The sequence below is a fragment of the Phyllobates terribilis genome, unplaced genomic scaffold (assembly GCF_046119375.1).
Source record: "Phyllobates terribilis strain yellow unplaced genomic scaffold, ASM4611937v1 Scaffold_3__8_contigs__length_932513732, whole genome shotgun sequence".
In the NCBI taxonomy this organism is placed as follows: Eukaryota; Metazoa; Chordata; class Amphibia; order Anura; family Dendrobatidae; genus Phyllobates; species Phyllobates terribilis.
Window position 1 is genome coordinate 670,986,870 of NW_027362763.1, and position 20,218 is coordinate 671,007,087.

At 31.2% G+C, this 20,218-nt stretch overlaps 1 protein-coding gene across 1 annotated transcript in view; it reads left to right on the forward strand.

The window, feature by feature from the left end:
- Positions 1-20,218, forward strand: part of PLB1 (phospholipase B1) — a 147,350-nt gene that overhangs the window by 95,884 nt on the left and 31,248 nt on the right. The window contains exons 49-50 of the mRNA XM_073671780.1: positions 19,643-19,694; positions 20,122-20,202. Coding sequence (XP_073527881.1) covers positions 19,643-19,694; positions 20,122-20,202 — 133 coding nt within the window. The remainder of the gene's footprint in view (positions 1-19,642; positions 19,695-20,121; positions 20,203-20,218) is intronic.

Sequence of the window (20,218 nt, forward strand, 5' to 3'; positions counted from 1 at the left end):
CAAGAATATAACTACTATAATACTGCCCCCTATGTACAAGAATATAACTACTTTAATACTGCTCCTATGTACAAGAATATAACTACTATAATACTGCTCCCTATGTACAAGAATATAACTACTATAATACTGCCCCTATGTACAAGAATATAACTACTATAATACTGCTCCTATGTACAAGAATATAATTACTATAATACTGCTCCTATGTTGAGGAATATAACTACTATAATACTGCTTCTATATACAAGGATATAACTACTATAATACTGCTTCTATGTACAAGAATATAACTACTATAATACTGCCCCCTATGTATAAGAATATAACTACTATAATACTGCCCCTATGTACAAGAATATAACTACTATAATACTGTCCATATGTACAAGAATATAACTACAATAATACTGCCCCTATGTACAAAAATATAACTACTATAATACTGCTCCTATGTACAGGAATATAACTACTATAATACTTCCCCCATGTACAAGAATATAAATACTATAATACTGCCCCTATGTACAAGAATATAACTACTATAATACTGCTCCTATGTACAAGAATAAAACTACTATAATACTGTCCACCGTGTACAAGAATATAACTACTATAATTCTGCTCCTATGTACAAGAATAAAACTACTATAATACTGCCCACATGTACAAGAATATAACTACTATAATACTGCCCCTATGTACAAGAATATAACTACTATAATACTGCTCCTATGTACAAGAATATAACTACTTTAATACTGCCCCTATATACAAGAATATAACTACAATAATACTGCCCCCTATGTACAAAAATATGCCTACTATAATACTGCTCCCTATGTACAAAAATATACCTTCTATAATACTGCCCTTATGTACAGGAATATAACTACTATAATACTGCTACTATGTACAGGAATATAACTACTATAATACTGCTCCTATGTACAGGAATATAACTACTATAATACTGCTCCTATGTACAAGAATATAAATACTATAATACTGCCCCTATGTACAAGAATATAACTACTATAATACTGCTCCTATGTACAAGAATATAAATACTATAATACTGCCCCCTATGTACAAGAATATAACTACTATAATACTGCTCCCTATGTACAAGAATATAACTACTATAATACTGCCCCCGATGTATAAGAATATAACTACTATAATACTGCAACTATGTACAAGAATATAACTACTATAATACTGCCCCTATGTACAAGAATATAACTACTATAATACTGCCCCCTATGTACAAGAATATAACTACTATAATACTGCTCCTATGTACAAGAATATAACTACTATAATACTGCTCCTATGTACAGGAATATAACTACTATAATACTGCTCCCTATGTACAAGAATAGAAATTCTATAATACTGCCCCTATATACAAGAATATAAATACTATAATACTGCTCCTATGTATAAGAATATAACTACTATAATACTGCTCCTATGTACAAGAATATAACTACTATAATACTGCTCCTATGTACAGGAATATAACTACTATAATACTGCTCCCTATGTACAAGAATAGAAATTCTATAATACTGCCCCTATATACAAGAATATAAATACTATAATACTGCTCCTATGTATAAGAATATAACTACTATAATACTGCTCCTATGTACAAGAATATAACTACTATAATACTGCTCCTATGTACAGGAATATAACTACTATAATACTGCTCCCTATGTACAAGAATATAACTACTATAATACTGCCCCTATGTACAAGAATATAACTACTATAATACTGCTCCTATGTACAGGAATATAACTACTATAATACTGCTCCTATGTATAAGAATATAACTACTATAATACTGCAACTATGTACAAGAATATAACTACTATAATACTGCCCCCTATGTACAAGAATATAACTACTATAATACTGCCCCTATGTACAAGAATATAACTACTATAATACTGCTCCTATGTACAGGAATATAACTACTATAATACTGCTCCTATGTACAAGAATATAAAAACTATAATACTGCCCCCTATGTACAAGAATATAGCTACTATAATACTGCTCCTATGTACAAGAATATAACTACTATAATACTGCTCCTATGTACAGGAATATAACTACTATAATACTGCTCCCTATGTACAAGAATATAACTACTATAATACTGCTCCTATGTACAGGAATATAACTACTATAATACTGCTCCTATGTACAAGAATATAACTACTATAATACTGCCCCCTATGTACAAGAATATAACTACTATAATGCTGCCCCTTATGTACAAGAACATAACTACTATAATACTGCCCCCTATGTACAATAATATAACTACTATAATACTGCCCCCTATGTACAAGAATATAACTACTATAATAATGCTCCTATTTACAAGAATATAACTACTATAGTACTGCTCCTATGAACAAGAATATAACTACTAAAATACTGCTCCTTATATACAAGAATATAACTACTATAATACTGCTCCCTATGTACAAGAATATAACTACTATAATACTGCCCCCTATGTACAAGAATATAACTACTATAATAATGCTCCTATGTACAAGAATATAACTACTATAATATTGCCCACTATGTACAAGAATATAACTACTATAATACTGCCCCCTATGTACAAGAATATAACTACTATAATACTGCCCCTATTTACAAGAATATAACTACTATAATACTGCCCCTATGTACAAGAATATAACTACTATAATACTGCCCCTATGTACAAGAATATAACTACTATAATACTGCTACCTATGTAGAGGAATATAACTACTATAATACTGCTCCTATATACAAGGATATAACTACTATAATACTGCCCCCTATGTATAATAATATAACTACTATAATACTGCCCCTATGTACAAGAATATAACTACTATAATACTGCCCCTATGTACTAGAATATAACTACTATAATACTGCCCCCTATGTACAAGAATGTAACTACTACAATACTGCCCCCTATGTACAAGAATATAATTACTATAATACTGCTCCTATGTTGAGGAATATAACTACTATAATACTGCTTCTATATACAAGGATATAACTACTATAATACTGCTTCTATGTACAAGAATATAACTACTATAATACTGCCCCCTATGTATAAGAATATAACTACTATAATACTGCCCCTATGTACAAGAATATAACTACTATAATACTGTCCATATGTACAAGAATATAACTACTATAATACTGCCCCCTATGTACAAGAATATAACTACTATAATACTGCCTCTATGCACAAGAATATAACTACTATAATACTACTCCTATATACAAGGATATAACTACTATAATACTGCTTCTATGTACAAGAATATAACTACTATAATACTGCCCCCTATGTATAAGAATATAACTACTATAATACTGCCCCTATGTTCAAGAATATAACTACTATAATACTGTCCATATGTACAAGACTATAACTACTATAATACTGCCCCCTATGTACAAGAATATAACTACTATAATACTGCCCCTATGTACGAGAATATAACTACTATAATACTGTCCATATGTACAAGAATATAACTACTATGATACTGCTTCTATGTACAAGAATATAACTACTATAATACTGCCCCCTATGTATAAGAATATAACTACTATAATACTGCCCCTATGTACAAGAATATAACTACTATAATACTGTCCATATGTACAAGAATATAACTACTATAATACTGCTTCTATGTACAAGAATATAACTACTATAATACTGCTCCTATGTACAAGAATATAACTACTATAATACTGCTCCTATGTACAAGAATATAACTACTATAATACTGCTCCTATGTACAAGAATATAACTACTATAATACTGCTCCTATGTACAAGAATATAACTACTATAATACTGCTGCTATGTACAAGAATATAACTACTATAATACTGCCCCCTATGTACAAGAATATAACTACTATAATACTGCTCCTATGTACAAGAATATAACTACTATAATACTGCCGCTATGTACAAGAATATAACTACTATAATACTGCCCCCTATGTACAAGAATATAACTACTATAATACTGCCCCCTATGTACAAGAATATAACTACTATAATACTGCTCCTATGTACAAGAATATAACTACTATAATATTGCTCCTATGTACAAGAATATAACTACTATAATACTGCCCCTATGTACAAGAATATAACTACTATAATACTGCCCCTATGTACAAGAATATAACTACTATAATACTGCCCCCTATGTACAAGAATATATCTACTATAATACTGTTCCTATGTACAAGAATATAACTACTATAATAGTGCCACTATGTACTAGAATATAACTACTATAATACTGCTCCTATGTACAAGAATATAACTACTATAATACTGCCCCCTATGTACAAGAATATAACTACTATAATAATGCTCCTATGTACAAGAATATAACTACTATAATATTGCCCACTATGTACAAGAATATAACTACTATAATACTGCCCCCTATGTACAAGAATATAACTACTATAATACTGCCCCTATTTACAAGAATATAACTACTATAATACTGCCCCTATGTACAAGAATATAACTACTATAATTCTGCCCACTATGTACAAGAATATAACTGCTATAATACTGTCCATATGTACAAGAATATAACTACTATAATACTGCCCCTATGTACAAGAATATAACTACTATAATACTGCTACCTATGTAGAGGAATATAACTACTATAATACTGCTCCTATATACAAGGATATAACTACTATAATACTGCCCCCTATGTATAATAATATAACTACTATAATACTGCCCCCTATGTACAAGAATATAACTACTATAATACTGCCCCTATGTACAAGAATATAACTACTATAATACTGCCCCCTATGTACAAGAATGTAACTACTACAATACTGCCCCCTATGTACAAGAATATAATTAATATAATACTGCTCCTATGTTGAGGAATATAACTACTATAATACTGCTTCTATATACAAGGATATAACTACTATAATACTGCTTCTATGTACAAGAATATAACTACTATAATACTGCCCCCTATGTATAAGAATATAACTACTATAATACTGCCCCTATGTACAAGAATATAACTACTATAATACTGTCCATATGTACAAGAATATAACTACTATAATACTGCCCCCTATGTACAAGAATATAACTACTATAATACTGCCTCTATGTACAAGAATATAACTACTATAATACTGCTCCTATATACAAGGATATAACTACTATAATACTGCTTCTATGTACAAGAATATAACTACTATAATACTGCCCCCTATGTATAAGAATATAACTACTATAATACTGCCCCTATGTTCAAGAATATAACTACTATAATACTGTCCATATGTACAAGAATATAACTACTATAATACTGCCCCTATGTACGAGAATATAACTACTATAATACTGTCCATATGTACAAGAATATAACTACTATGATACTGCTTCTATGTACAAGAATATAACTACTATAATACTGCCCCCTATGTATAAGAATATAACTACTATAATACTGCCCCTATGTACAAGAATATAACTACTATAATACTGTCCATATGTACAAGAATATAACTACTATAATACTGCTTCTATGTACAAGAATATAACTACTATAATACTGCTCCTATGTACAAGAATATAACTACTATAATACTGCTCCTATGTACAAGAATATAACTACTATAATACTGCTCCTATGTACAAGAATATAACTACTATAATACTGCTGCTATGTACAAGAATATAACTACTATAATACTGCCCCCTATGTACAAGAATATAACTACTATAATACTGCTCCTATGTACAAGAATATAACTACTATAATACTGCTCCTATGTACAAGAATATAACTGCTATAATACTGCCGCTATGTACAAGAATATAACTACTATAATACTGCCCCCTATGTACAAGAATATAACTACTATAATACTGCCCCCTATGTACAAGAATATAACTACTATAATACTGCTCCTATGTACAAGAATAGAACTACTATAATATTGCTCCTATGTACAAGAATATAACTACTATAATACTGCCCCTATGAACAAGAATATAACTACTATAATACTGCCCCTATGTACAAGAATATAACTACTATAATACTGCCCCCTATGTACAAGAATATATCTACTATAATACTGTTCCTATGTACAAGAATATAACTACTATAATACTGCCACTATGTACTAGAATATAACTACTATAATACTGCTCCTATGTACAAGAATATAACTACTATAATACTGCTCCTATGTACAAGAATATAACTACTATAATACTGCTCCTATGTACAAGAATATGACTACTATAATACTGCCCCCTATGTACAAGAATATAACTACTATAATACTGCTCCTATGTGCAAGAATATAACTACTATAATACTGCCCCTATGTACAAGAATATAACTACTATAATACTGCCCCCTATGTACAAGAATATAACTACTATAATACTGCTCTTATGTGCAAGAATATAACTACTATAATACTGCCCCCTATGTACAAGAATATAACTACTATAATACTGCCCCCTATGTATAAGAATATAACTACTATAATACTGCCCCCTATGTACAAGAATATAACTACTATAATACTGCTCCTATGTACAAGAATATAACTACTATAATACTGCTACCTATGTAGAGGAATATAACTACTATAATACTGCTCCTATATACAAGGATATAACTACTATAATACTGCCCCCTATGTATAATAATATAACTACTATAATACTGCCCCCTATGTACAAGAATATAACTACTATAATACTGCCCCTATGTACAAGAATATAACTACTATAATACTGCCCCCTATGTACAAGAATGTAACTACTACAATACTGCCCCCTATGTACAAGAATATAATTACTATAATACTGCTCCTATGTTGAGGAATATAACTACTATAATACTGCTTCTATATACAAGGATATAACTACTATAATACTGCTTCTATGTACAAGAATATAACTACTATAATACTGCCCCCTATGTATAAGAATATAACTACTATAATACTGCCCCTATGTACAAGAATATAACTACTATAATACTGTCCATATGTACAAGAATATAACTACTATAATACTGCCCCCTATGTACAAGAATATAACTACTATAATACTGCCTCTATGTTCAAGAATATAACTACTATAATACTGCTCCTATATACAAGGATATAACTACTATAATACTGCTTCTATGTACAAGAATATAACTACTATAATACTGCCCCCTATGTATAAGAATATAACTACTATAATACTGCCCCTATGTTCAAGAATATAACTACTATAATACTGTCCATATGTACAAGAATATAACTACTATAATACTGCCCCTATGTACGAGAATATAACTACTATAATACTGTCCATATGTACAAGAATATAACTACTATGATACTGCTTCTATGTACAAGAATATAACTACTATAATACTGCCCCCTATGTATAAGAATATAACTACTATAATACTGCCCCTATGTACAAGAATATAACTACTATAATACTATCCATATGTACAAGAATATAACTACTATAATACTGCTTCTATGTACAAGAATATAACTACTATAATACTGCTCCTATGTACAAGAATATAACTACTATAATACTGCTCCTATGTACAAGAATATAACTACTATAATACTGCTCCTATGTACAAGAATATAACTACTATAATACTGCTGCTATGTACAAGAATATAACTACTATAATACTGCCCCCTATGTACAAGAATATAACTACTATAATACTGCTCCTATGTACAAGAATATAACTACTATAATACTGCTCCTATGTACAAGAATATAACTACTATAATACTGCCGCTATGTACAAGAATATAACTACTATAATACTGCCCCCTATGTACAAGAATATAACTACTATAATACTGCCCCCTATGTACAAGAATATAACTACTATAATACTGCTCCTATGTACAAGAATATAACTACTATAATATTGCTCCTATGTACAAGAATATAACTACTATAATACTGCCCCTATGTACAAGAATATAACTACTATAATACTGCCCCTATGTACAAGAATATAACTACTATAATACTGCCCCCTATGTACAAGAATATATCTACTATAATACTGTTCCTATGTACAAGAATATAACTACTATAATACTGCCACTATGTACTAGAATATAACTACTATAATACTGCTCCTATGTACAAGAATATAACTACTATAATACTGCTCCTATGTACAAGAATATAACTACTATAATACTGCTCCTATGTACAAGAATATGACTACTATAATACTGCCCCCTATGTACAAGAATATAACTACTATAATACTGCTCCTATGTGCAAGAATATAACTACTATAATACTGCCCCTATGTACAACAATATAACTACTATAATACTGCCCCCTATGTACAAGAATATAACTACTATAATACTGCTCTTATGTGCAAGAATATCACTACTATAATACTGCCCCCTATGTACAAGAATATAACTACTATAATACTGCCCCCTATGTATAAGAATATAACTACTATAATACTGCCCCCTATGTACAAGAATATAACTACTATAATACTGCTCCTATGTACAAGAATATAACTACTATAATACTGCTACCTATGTAGAGGAATATAACTACTATAATACTGCTCCTATATAGAAGGATATAACTACTATAATACTGCCCCTATGTATAATAATATAACTACTATAATACTGCCCCCTATGTACAAGAATATAACTACTATAATACTGCCCCTATGTACAAGAATATAACTACTATAATACTGCCCCCTATGTACAAGAATGTAACTACTACAATACTGCCCCCTATGTACAAGAATATAATTACTATAATACTGCTCCTATGTTGAGGAATATAACTACTATAATACTGCTTCTATATGCAAGGATATAACTACTATAATACTGCTTCTATGTACAAGAATATAACTACTATAATACTGCCCCCTATGTATAAGAATATAACTACTATAATACTGCCCCTATGTACAAGAATATAACTACTATAATACTGTCCATATGTACAAGAATATAACTACTATAATACTGCCCCCTATGTACAAGAATATAACTACTATAATACTGCCTCTATGTACAAGAATATAACTACTATAATACTGCTCCTATATACAAGGATATAACTACTATAATACTGCTTCTATGTACAAGAATATAACTACTATAATACTGCCCCCTATGTATAAGAATATAACTACTATAATACTGCCCCTATGTTCAAGAATATAACTACTATAATACTGTCCATATGTACAAGAATATAACTACTATAATACTGCCCCCTATGTACAAGAATATAACTACTATAATACTGCCCCTATGTACGAGAATATAACTACTATAATACTGTCCATATGTACAAGAATATAACTACTATGATACTGCTTCTATGTACAAGAATATAACTACTATAATACTGCCCCCTATGTATAAGAATATAACTACTATAATACTGCCCCTATGTACAAGAATATAACTACTATAATACTGTCCATATGTACAAGAACATAACTACTATAATACTGCTTCTATGTACAAGAATATAACTACTATAATACTGCTGCTATGTACAAGAATATAACTACTATAATACTGCTCCTATGTACAAGAATATAACTACTATAATACTGCTCCTATGTACAAGAATATAACTACTATAATACTGCTGCTATGTACAAGAATATAACTACTATAATACTGCCCCCTATGTACAAGAATATAACTACTATAATACTGCTCCTATGTACAAGAATATAACTACTATAATACTACTCCTATGTACAAGAATATAACTACTATAATACTGCCGCTATGTACAAGAATATAACTACTATAATACTACCCCCTATGTACAAGAATATAACTACTGTAATACTGCCCCCTATGTACAAGAATATAACTACTATAATACTGCTCCTATGTACAAGAATATAACTACTATAATATTGCTCCTATGTACAAGAATATAACTACTATAATACTGCCCCTATGTACAAGAATATAACTACTATAATACTGCCCCTATGTACAAGAATATAACTACTATAATACTGCCCCCTATGTACAAGAATATATCTACTATAATACTGTTCCTATGTACAAGAATATAACTACTATAATACTGCCACTATGTACTAGAATATAACTACTATAATACTGCTCCTATGTACAAGAATATAACTACTATAATACTGCCCCCTATGTACAAGAATATAACTACTATAATAATGCTCCTATGTACAAGAATATAACTACTATAATATTGCCCACTATGTACAAGAATATAACTACTATAATACTGCCCCCTATGTACAAGAATATAACTACTATAATACTGCCCCTATTTACAAGAATATAACTACTATAATACTGCCCCTATGTACAAGAATATAACTACTATAATTCTGCCCACTATGTACATGAATATAACTGATATAATACTGTCCATATGTACAAGAATATAACTACTATAATACTGCCCCTATGTACAAGAATATAACTACTATAATACTGCTACCTATGTAGAGGAATATAACTACTATAATACTGCTCCTATATACAAGGATATAACTACTATAATACTGCCCCCTATGTATAATAATATAACTACTATAATACTGCCCCCTATGTACAAGGATATAACTACTATAATACTGCTCCTATGTACAAGAATATAACTACTATAATACTGCTGCTATGTACAAGAATATAACTACTATAATACTGCCCCCTATGTACAAGAATATAACTACTATAATACTGCTCCTATGTACAAGAATATAACTACTATAATACTGCTCCTATGTACAAGAATATAACTACTATAATACTGCTCCTATGTACAAGAATATAACTACTATAATACTGCCCCCTATGTACAAGAATATAACTACTATAATACTGCTCCTATGTACAAGAATATAACTACTATAATACTGCTCCTATGTACAAGAATATAACTACTATAATACTGCTTCTATGTACAAGAATATAACTACTATAATACTGCCCCTATGTACAAGAATATAACTACTATAATACTGCCCCCTATGTACAAGAATATAACTACTATAATACTGCTCCTATGTACAAGAATATAACTACTATAATATTGCTCCTATGTACAAGAATATAACTACTATAATACTGCCCCTATGTACAAGAATATAACTACTATATTACTGCCCCTATGTACAAGAATATAACTACTATAATACTGCCCCCTATGTACAAGAATATATCTACTATAATACTGTTCCTATGTACAAGAATATAACTACTATAATACTGCCACTATGTACTAGAATATAACTACTATAATACTGCTCCTATGTACAAGAATATAACTACTATAATACTGCTCCTATGTACAAGAATATAACTACTATAATACTGCTCCTATGTACAAGAATATAACTACTATAATACTGCTCCTATGTACAAGAATATAACTACTATAATACTGCTCCTATGGACAAGAATATAACTACTATAATACTGCCGCTATGTACAAGAATATAACTACTATAATACTGCCCCCTATGTACAAGAATATAACTACTATAATACTGTCCCCTATGTACAAGAATATAACTACTATAATACTGCTCCTATGTACAAGAATATAACTACTATAATATTGCTCCTATGTACAAGAATATAACTACTATAATACTGCCCCTATGTACAAGAATATAACTACTATAATACTGCCCCTATGTACAAGAATATAACTACTATAATACTGCCCCCTATGTACAAGTATATATCTACTATAATACTGTTCCTATGTACAAGAATATAACTACTATAATACTGCCACTATGTACTAGAATATAACTACTATAATACTGCTCCTATGTACAAGAATATAACTACTATAATACTGCTCCTATGTACAAGAATATAACTACTATAATACTGCTCCTATGTACAAGAATATGACTACTATAATACTGCCCCCTATGTACAAGAATATAACTACTATAATACTGCTCCTATGTGCAAGAATATAACTACTATAATACTGCCCCTATGTACAACAATATAACTACTATAATACTGCCCCCTATGTACAAGAATATAACTACTATAATACTGCTCTTATGTGCAAGAATATCACTACTATAATACTGCCCCCTATGTACAAGAATATAACTACTATAATAATGCCCCCTATGTATAAGAATATAACTACTATAATACTGCCCCCTATGTACAAGAATATAACTACTATAATACTGCTCCTATGTACAAGAATATAACTACTATAATACTGCTACCTATGTAGAGGAATATAACTACTATAATACTGCTCCTATATAGAAGGATATAACTACTATAATACTGCCCCTATGTATAATAATATAACTACTATAATACTGCCCCCTATGTACAAGAATATAACTACTATAATACTGCCCCTATGTACAAGAATATAACTACTATAATACTGCCCCCTATGTACAAGAATGTAACTACTACAATACTGCCCCCTATGTACAAGAATATAATTACTATAATACTGCTCCTATGTTGAGGAATATAACTACTATAATACTGCTTCTATATACAAGGATATAACTACTATAATACTGCTTCTATGTACAAGAATATAACTACTATAATACTGCCCCCTATGTATAAGAATATAACTACTATAATACTGCCCCTATGTACAAGAATATAACTACTATAATACTGTCCATATGTACAAGAATATAACTACTATAATACTGCCCCCTATGTACAAGAATATAACTACTATAATACTGCCTCTATGTACAAGAATATAACTACTATAATACTGCTCCTATATACAAGGATATAACTACTATAATACTGCTTCTATGTACAAGAATATAACTACTATAATACTGCCCCCTATGTATAAGAATATAACTACTATAATACTGCCCCTATGTTCAAGAATATAACTACTATAATACTGTCCATATGTACAAGAATATAACTACTATAATACTGCCCCCTATGTACAAGAATATAACTACTATAATACTGCCCCTATGTACGAGAATATAACTACTATAATACTGTCCATATGTACAAGAATATAACTACTATGATACTGCTTCTATGTACAAGAATATAACTACTATAATACTGCCCCCTATGTATAAGAATATAACTACTATAATACTGCCCCTATGTACAAGAATATAACTACTATAATACTGTCCATATGTACAAGAACATAACTACTATAATACTGCTTCTATGTACAAGAATATAACTACTATAATACTGCTGCTATGTACAAGAATATAACTACTATAATACTGCTCCTATGTACAAGAATATAACTACTATAATACTGCTCCTATGTACAAGAATATAACTACTATAATACTGCTGCTATGTACAAGAATATAACTACTATAATACTGCCCCCTATGTACAAGAATATAACTACTATAATACTGCTCCTATGTACAAGAATATAACTACTATAATACTGCTCCTATGTACAAGAATATAACTACTATAATACTGCCGCTATGTAGAAGAATATAACTACTATAATACTGCCCCCTATGTACAAGAATATAACTACTATAATACTGCCCCCTATGTACAAGAATATAACTACTATAATACTGCTCCTATGTACAAGAATATAACTACTATAATATTGCTCCTATGTACAAGAATATAACTACTATAATACTGCCCCTATGTACAAGAATATAACTACTATAATACTGCCCCTATGTACAAGAATATAACTACTATAATACTGCCCCCTATGTACAAGAATATATCTACTATAATACTGTTCCTATGTACAAGAATATAACTACTATAATACTGCCACTATGTACTAGAATATAACTACTATAATACTGCTCCTATGTACAAGAATATAACTACTATAATACTGCCCCCTATGTACAAGAATATAACTACTATAATACTGCCCCCTATGTATAAGAATATAACTACTATAATACTGCCCCTATGTACAAGAATATAACTACTATAATACTGTCCATATGTACAAGAACATAACTACTATAATACTGCTTCTATGTACAAGAATATAACTACTATAATACTGCTGCTATGTACAAGAATATAACTACTATAATACTGCTCCTATGTACAAGAATATAACTACTATAATACTGCTCCTATGTACAAGAATATAACTACTATAATACTGCTGCTATGTACAAGAATATAACTACTATAATACTGCCCCCTATGTACAAGAATATAACTACTATAATACTGCTCCTATGTACAAGAATATAACTACTATAATACTGCTCCTATGTACAAGAATATAACTACTATAATACTGCCGCTATGTACAAGAATATAACTACTATAATACTACCCCCTATGTACAAGAATATAACTACTATAATACTGCCCCCTATGTACAAGAATATAACTACTATAATACTGCTCCTATGTACAAGAATATAACTACTATAATATTGCTCCTATGTACAAGAATATAACTACTATAATACTGCCCCTATGTACAAGAATATAACTACTATATTACTGCCCCTATGTACAAGAATATAACTACTATAATACTGCCCCCTATGTACAAGAATATATCTACTATAATACTGTTCCTATGTACAAGAATATAACTACTATAATACTGCCACTATGTACTAGAATATAACTACTATAATACTGCTCCTATGTACAAGAATATAACTACTATAATACTGCTCCTATGTACAAGAATATAACTACTATAATACTGCTCCTATGTACAAGAATATGACTACTATAATACTGCCCCCTATGTACAAGAATATAACTACTATAATACTGCTCCTATGTGCAAGAATATAACTACTATAATACTGCCCCTATGTACAAGAATATAACTACTATAATACTGCCCCCTATGTACAAGAATATAACTACTATAATACTGCTCTTATGTGCAAGAATATAACTACTATAATAATGCCCCCTATGTACAAGAATATAACTACTATAATACTGCCCCCTATGAATAAGAATATAACTACTATAATACTGCCCCCTATGTACAAGAATATAACTACTATAATACTGCTCCTATGTACAAGAATATAACTACTATAATACTGCTACCTATGTAGAGGAATATAACTACTATAATACTGCTCCTATATACAAGGATATAACTACTATAATACTGCCCCCTATGTATAATAATATAACTACTATAATACTGCCCCCTATGTACAAGAATATAACTACTATAATACTGCTCCTATGTACAAGAATATAACTACTATAATACTGCCCCCTATGTACAAGAATGTAACTACTACAATACTGCCCCCTATGTACAAGAATATAATTACTATAATACTGCTCCTATGTTGAGCAATATAACTACTATAATACTGCTTCTATATACAAGGATATAACTACTATAATACTGCTTCTATGTACAAGAATATAACTACTATAATACTGCCCCCTATGTATAAGAATATAACTACTATAATACTGCCCCTATGTACAAGAATATAACTACTATAATACTGTCCATATGTACAAGAATATAACTACTATAATACTGCCCCCTATGTACAAGAATATAACTACTATAATACTGCCTCTATGTACAAGAATATAACTACTATAATACTGCTCCTATATACAGTTATATGAAAAAGTTTGGGCACCCCTATTAATCTTAAGCTTAATGTTTTATAAAAATTGGTGTTTTTGAAACAGCTATTTCAGTTTTAATCTATGTAATAACTGTTGGACACACTAATGTTTCTGCCTTGAAATGAGGTTTATTGTACTAACAGAAAATGTGCAATCTGCATTCAAACAAAATTTGACAGGTGCATAAGTATGGGCACCTCACCAGAAAAGTGATATTAATATTTAGTAGATTCTCATTTTGCAAAAATAACAGCCTCTAGTCGCTTCCTGTAGCTTTTAATGAGTTCCTGGATCCTGGATGAAGGTATTTTTGACCATTCCTCTTTACAAAACAATTCCAGTTCAGTTAAGTTTGATGGTCACCGAGCATGGACAGCCCTCTTCAAATGATCCCACGGATCTTCAATGATATTCAGGTCTGGGGACTGGGATGGCCATTCCAGAACATTGTAGTTGTTCCTCTGCATGAATGCCTGAGTAGATTTGGAGCGGTGTTTTGGATCATTGTCTTGCTGAAAGATCCATCCCCTGCGTAACTTCAACTTTATCACTGATTCTTGAACATTGTCAAGAATCTGCTGATACTGAGTGGAATCCATGCGTCCCTCAACTTTAACAAGATTCCCGGTGCCGACATTGGCCACACAGCCCCAAAGCATGATGGAACCTCCACCAAATTTTACTGTGGGTAGCAAGTGTTTTTCTTGGAATGCTGTGTTTTTTTGCCGCCATGCATAACGCCTTTTTGTATGACCAAACAACTCAATCTTGGTTTCATCAGTCCACAGGACCTTCTTCCAAAAAGAAATTGGCTTCTCCAAATGTGCTTTTGCATACCTCAGCCGACTCTGTTTGTGGCATGCTTGCAGAAACGGCTTCTTTCGCATCACTCTCCCATACAGCTTCTCCTTGTGCAAAGTTCGTTGTATAGTTGACCGATGCACAATGACACCATCTGCAGCAAGTTGATGCTGCAGCTCTCTGGAGGTGATCTGAGGATTGTCCTTGACTGATGTCACCATTCTTCTTCTCTGCCTTTCTGATGTTTTTCTTGGCCTGCCACTTCTGGCCTTAACAAGAACTGTCCCTGTGTTCTTCCATTTCCTTACTATGTTCCTCACAGTGGAAACTGACAGGTTAAATCTCTGAGACAGCTTTTTGTATCCTTCCCCTGAACAACTATGTTGAATAATCTTTGTTTTCAGATCATTTGACAGTTGTTTTGAGGAGCCCATGATGCCACTCTTCAGAGGAGATTCAACAGGAGAACAACTTGCAAGTGGCCACTTTAAGTAGCTTTTCTCATGATTGCATACACCTGGCTATGAAGTTCAAAGCTCAATGAGGTTACAAAACCAAAAAAAGTGTTTTAGTAAGTCAGAAAAATTAGGTAGGAGTATTTAAAACAAGAAAATGATAAGGGTGCCCATACTTATGCACCTGTCAAATTTTGTTTGAATGCAGATTGCACATTTTCTGTTAGTACAATAAACCTCATTTCAAGGCAGAAACATTACTGTGTCCAACAGTTATTACATATATCAAACTGAAATAGCTGTTGCAAAAACACCAATTTTTATAAAACATTAAGCTTAAGATTACTAGGGGTGCCCAAACTTTTTCATATAACTGTACAAGGATATAACTACTATAATACTGCTTCTATGTACAAGAATATAACTACTATAATACTGCCCCCTATGTATAAGAATATAACTACTATAATACTGCCCCTATGTTCAAGAATATAACTACTATAATACTGTCCATATGTACAAGAATATAACTACTATAATACTGCCCCCTATGTACAAGAATATAACTACTATAATACTGCCCCTATGTACGAGAATATAACTACTATAATACTGTCCATATGTACAAGAATATAACTACTATGATACTGCTTCTATGTACAAGAATATAACTACTATAATACTGCCCCCTATGTATAAGAATATAACTACTATAATACTGCCCCTATGTACAAGAATATAACTACTATAATACTGTCCATATGTACAAGAATATAACTACTATAATACTGCTTCTATGTACAAGAATATAACTACTATAATACTGCTCCTATGTACAAGAATATAACTACTATAATACTGCTCCTATGTACAAGAATATAACTACTATAATACTGCTCCTATGTACAAGAATATAACTACTATAATACTGCTGCTATGTACAAGAATATAACTACTATAATACTGCCCCCTATGTACAAGAATATAACTACTATAATACTGCTCCTATGTACAAGAATATAACTACTATAATACTGCTCCTATGTACAAGAATATAACTACTATAATACTGCCGCTATGTACAAGAATATAACTACTATAATACTGCCCCCTATGTACAAGAATATAACTACTATAATACTGCCCCCTATGTACAAGAATATAACTACTATAATACTGCTCCTATGTACAAGAATATAACTACTATAATATTGCTCCTATGTACAAGAATATAACTACTATAATACTGCCCCTATGTACAAGAATATAACTACTATAATACTGCCCCTATGTACAAGAATATAACTACTATAATACTGCCCCCTATGTACAAGAATATATCTACTATAATACTGCCCCCTATGTATAAGAATATAACTACTATAATACTGCCCCCTATGTACAAGAATATAACTACTATAATACTGCCCCTATGTACAAGAATATAACTACTATAATACTGCCCCTATGTACAAGAATATAACTACTATAATACTGTCCCTATGTACAAGAATATAACTACTATAATACTGCTCCTATGTACAAGAATATAACTACTATAATACTGCTCCTATGTACAAGAATATAACTACTATAATGCTGTCCTCTATGTATAAGAATATAACTACTATAATACTGCCCCCTATGTACAAGAATATAACTACTATAATACTGCTCCTATGTACAAGAATATAACTACTATAATACTGCCCCCTATGTATAAGAATATAACTACTATAATACTGCCCCCTATGTACAAGAATATAACTACTATAATACTGCCCCCTATGTGCAAGAAAATAACTACTATAATACTGCTCCTATGTACAAGAATATAACTACTATAATACTGCTCCTATGTACAAGAATATAACTACTATAATACTGCTCCTATGTACAAGAATATAACTACTAAAATACTGCTCCTATGTACAAGAATATAACTACTATAATACTGCCCCCTATGTACAAGAATATAACTACTATAATACTGCTCCTATGTACAAGAATATAACTACTATAATACTGCTCCTATGTACAAGAATATAACTACTAAAATACTGCTCCTATGTACAAGAATATAACTACTATAATACTGCCCCCTATGTACAAGAATATAACTACTATAATACTGCCCCCTATGTACAAGAATATAACTGCTATAATACTGCTCCTATGTACAAGAATATAACTACTATAATACTGCTCCTATATACAAGGTTATCACTACTAAAATACTGCCCCCTATGTACAAGAATATAACTACTATAATACTGCTCCTATGTACAAGAATATAACTACTATAATACTGCTCCTATGTACAAGAATATAACTACTATAATACTGCTCCTATGTACAAGAATATAACTACTATAATACTGCTCCTATGTACAAGAATATAACTACTATAATACTGTCCTCTATGTATAAGAATATAACTACTATAATACTGTCCTCTATGTATAAGAATATAACTACTATAATAGTTTTTCTTTTGGTCAGATGTCACTGATAACACTTGAATAATATTGTTATTTTTTTTTCACCATTGTTATTTCTGCTCTCGGTATTGTCTTTATGTTGTTATAATGATCCCTTTTTTTTTTTTTTTTGTTACCTAGGAATATGCCAAAGCAAGCTGAGACTCTAATACAGAAGTTGAAGGAGAGCACTGTGAGTATTATTTGCTTACCAAGAATCGCAGCTTTACGATTGAGGAGTCATTTATAAAGTTGCTGCTGGTGATGGCACAGATACGGGGTTCAGCTCATGAGATCCTGCAGACGGCTCCTCATACCTCAGCTTCCCTGCTCCTTGCACATGACTTTTCCCCCCTCTGCCTCATGTCGGGATGAAGGTTGGCTGTTTGTTAGGACGTGTGTCTATAGCTGTCAGTTAGTAGGTCTGGATCGCTCTGAGCTGACAGCACTGGAGGAGTGAATGCAGCCTGGCAGCAGACACAGTGTGTCACGCTCCATCTCTGCCGTCACTAGTAATCAGATTTTCTATGGTAATGCAGTCATGGTTGTCTAATATGAGCCCAGCGGGCAGTATTCTGCGCTATCCTCCATATTTCACACTGATTCGTTTCCACTTTCAGGAAATTAATTTTAATGAAGACTGGAAGTTGATCACACTTTTCATTGGTGGTAACGACCTCTGCCAGTACTGCCGGGACCGGGTGAGTGATTCCGCCA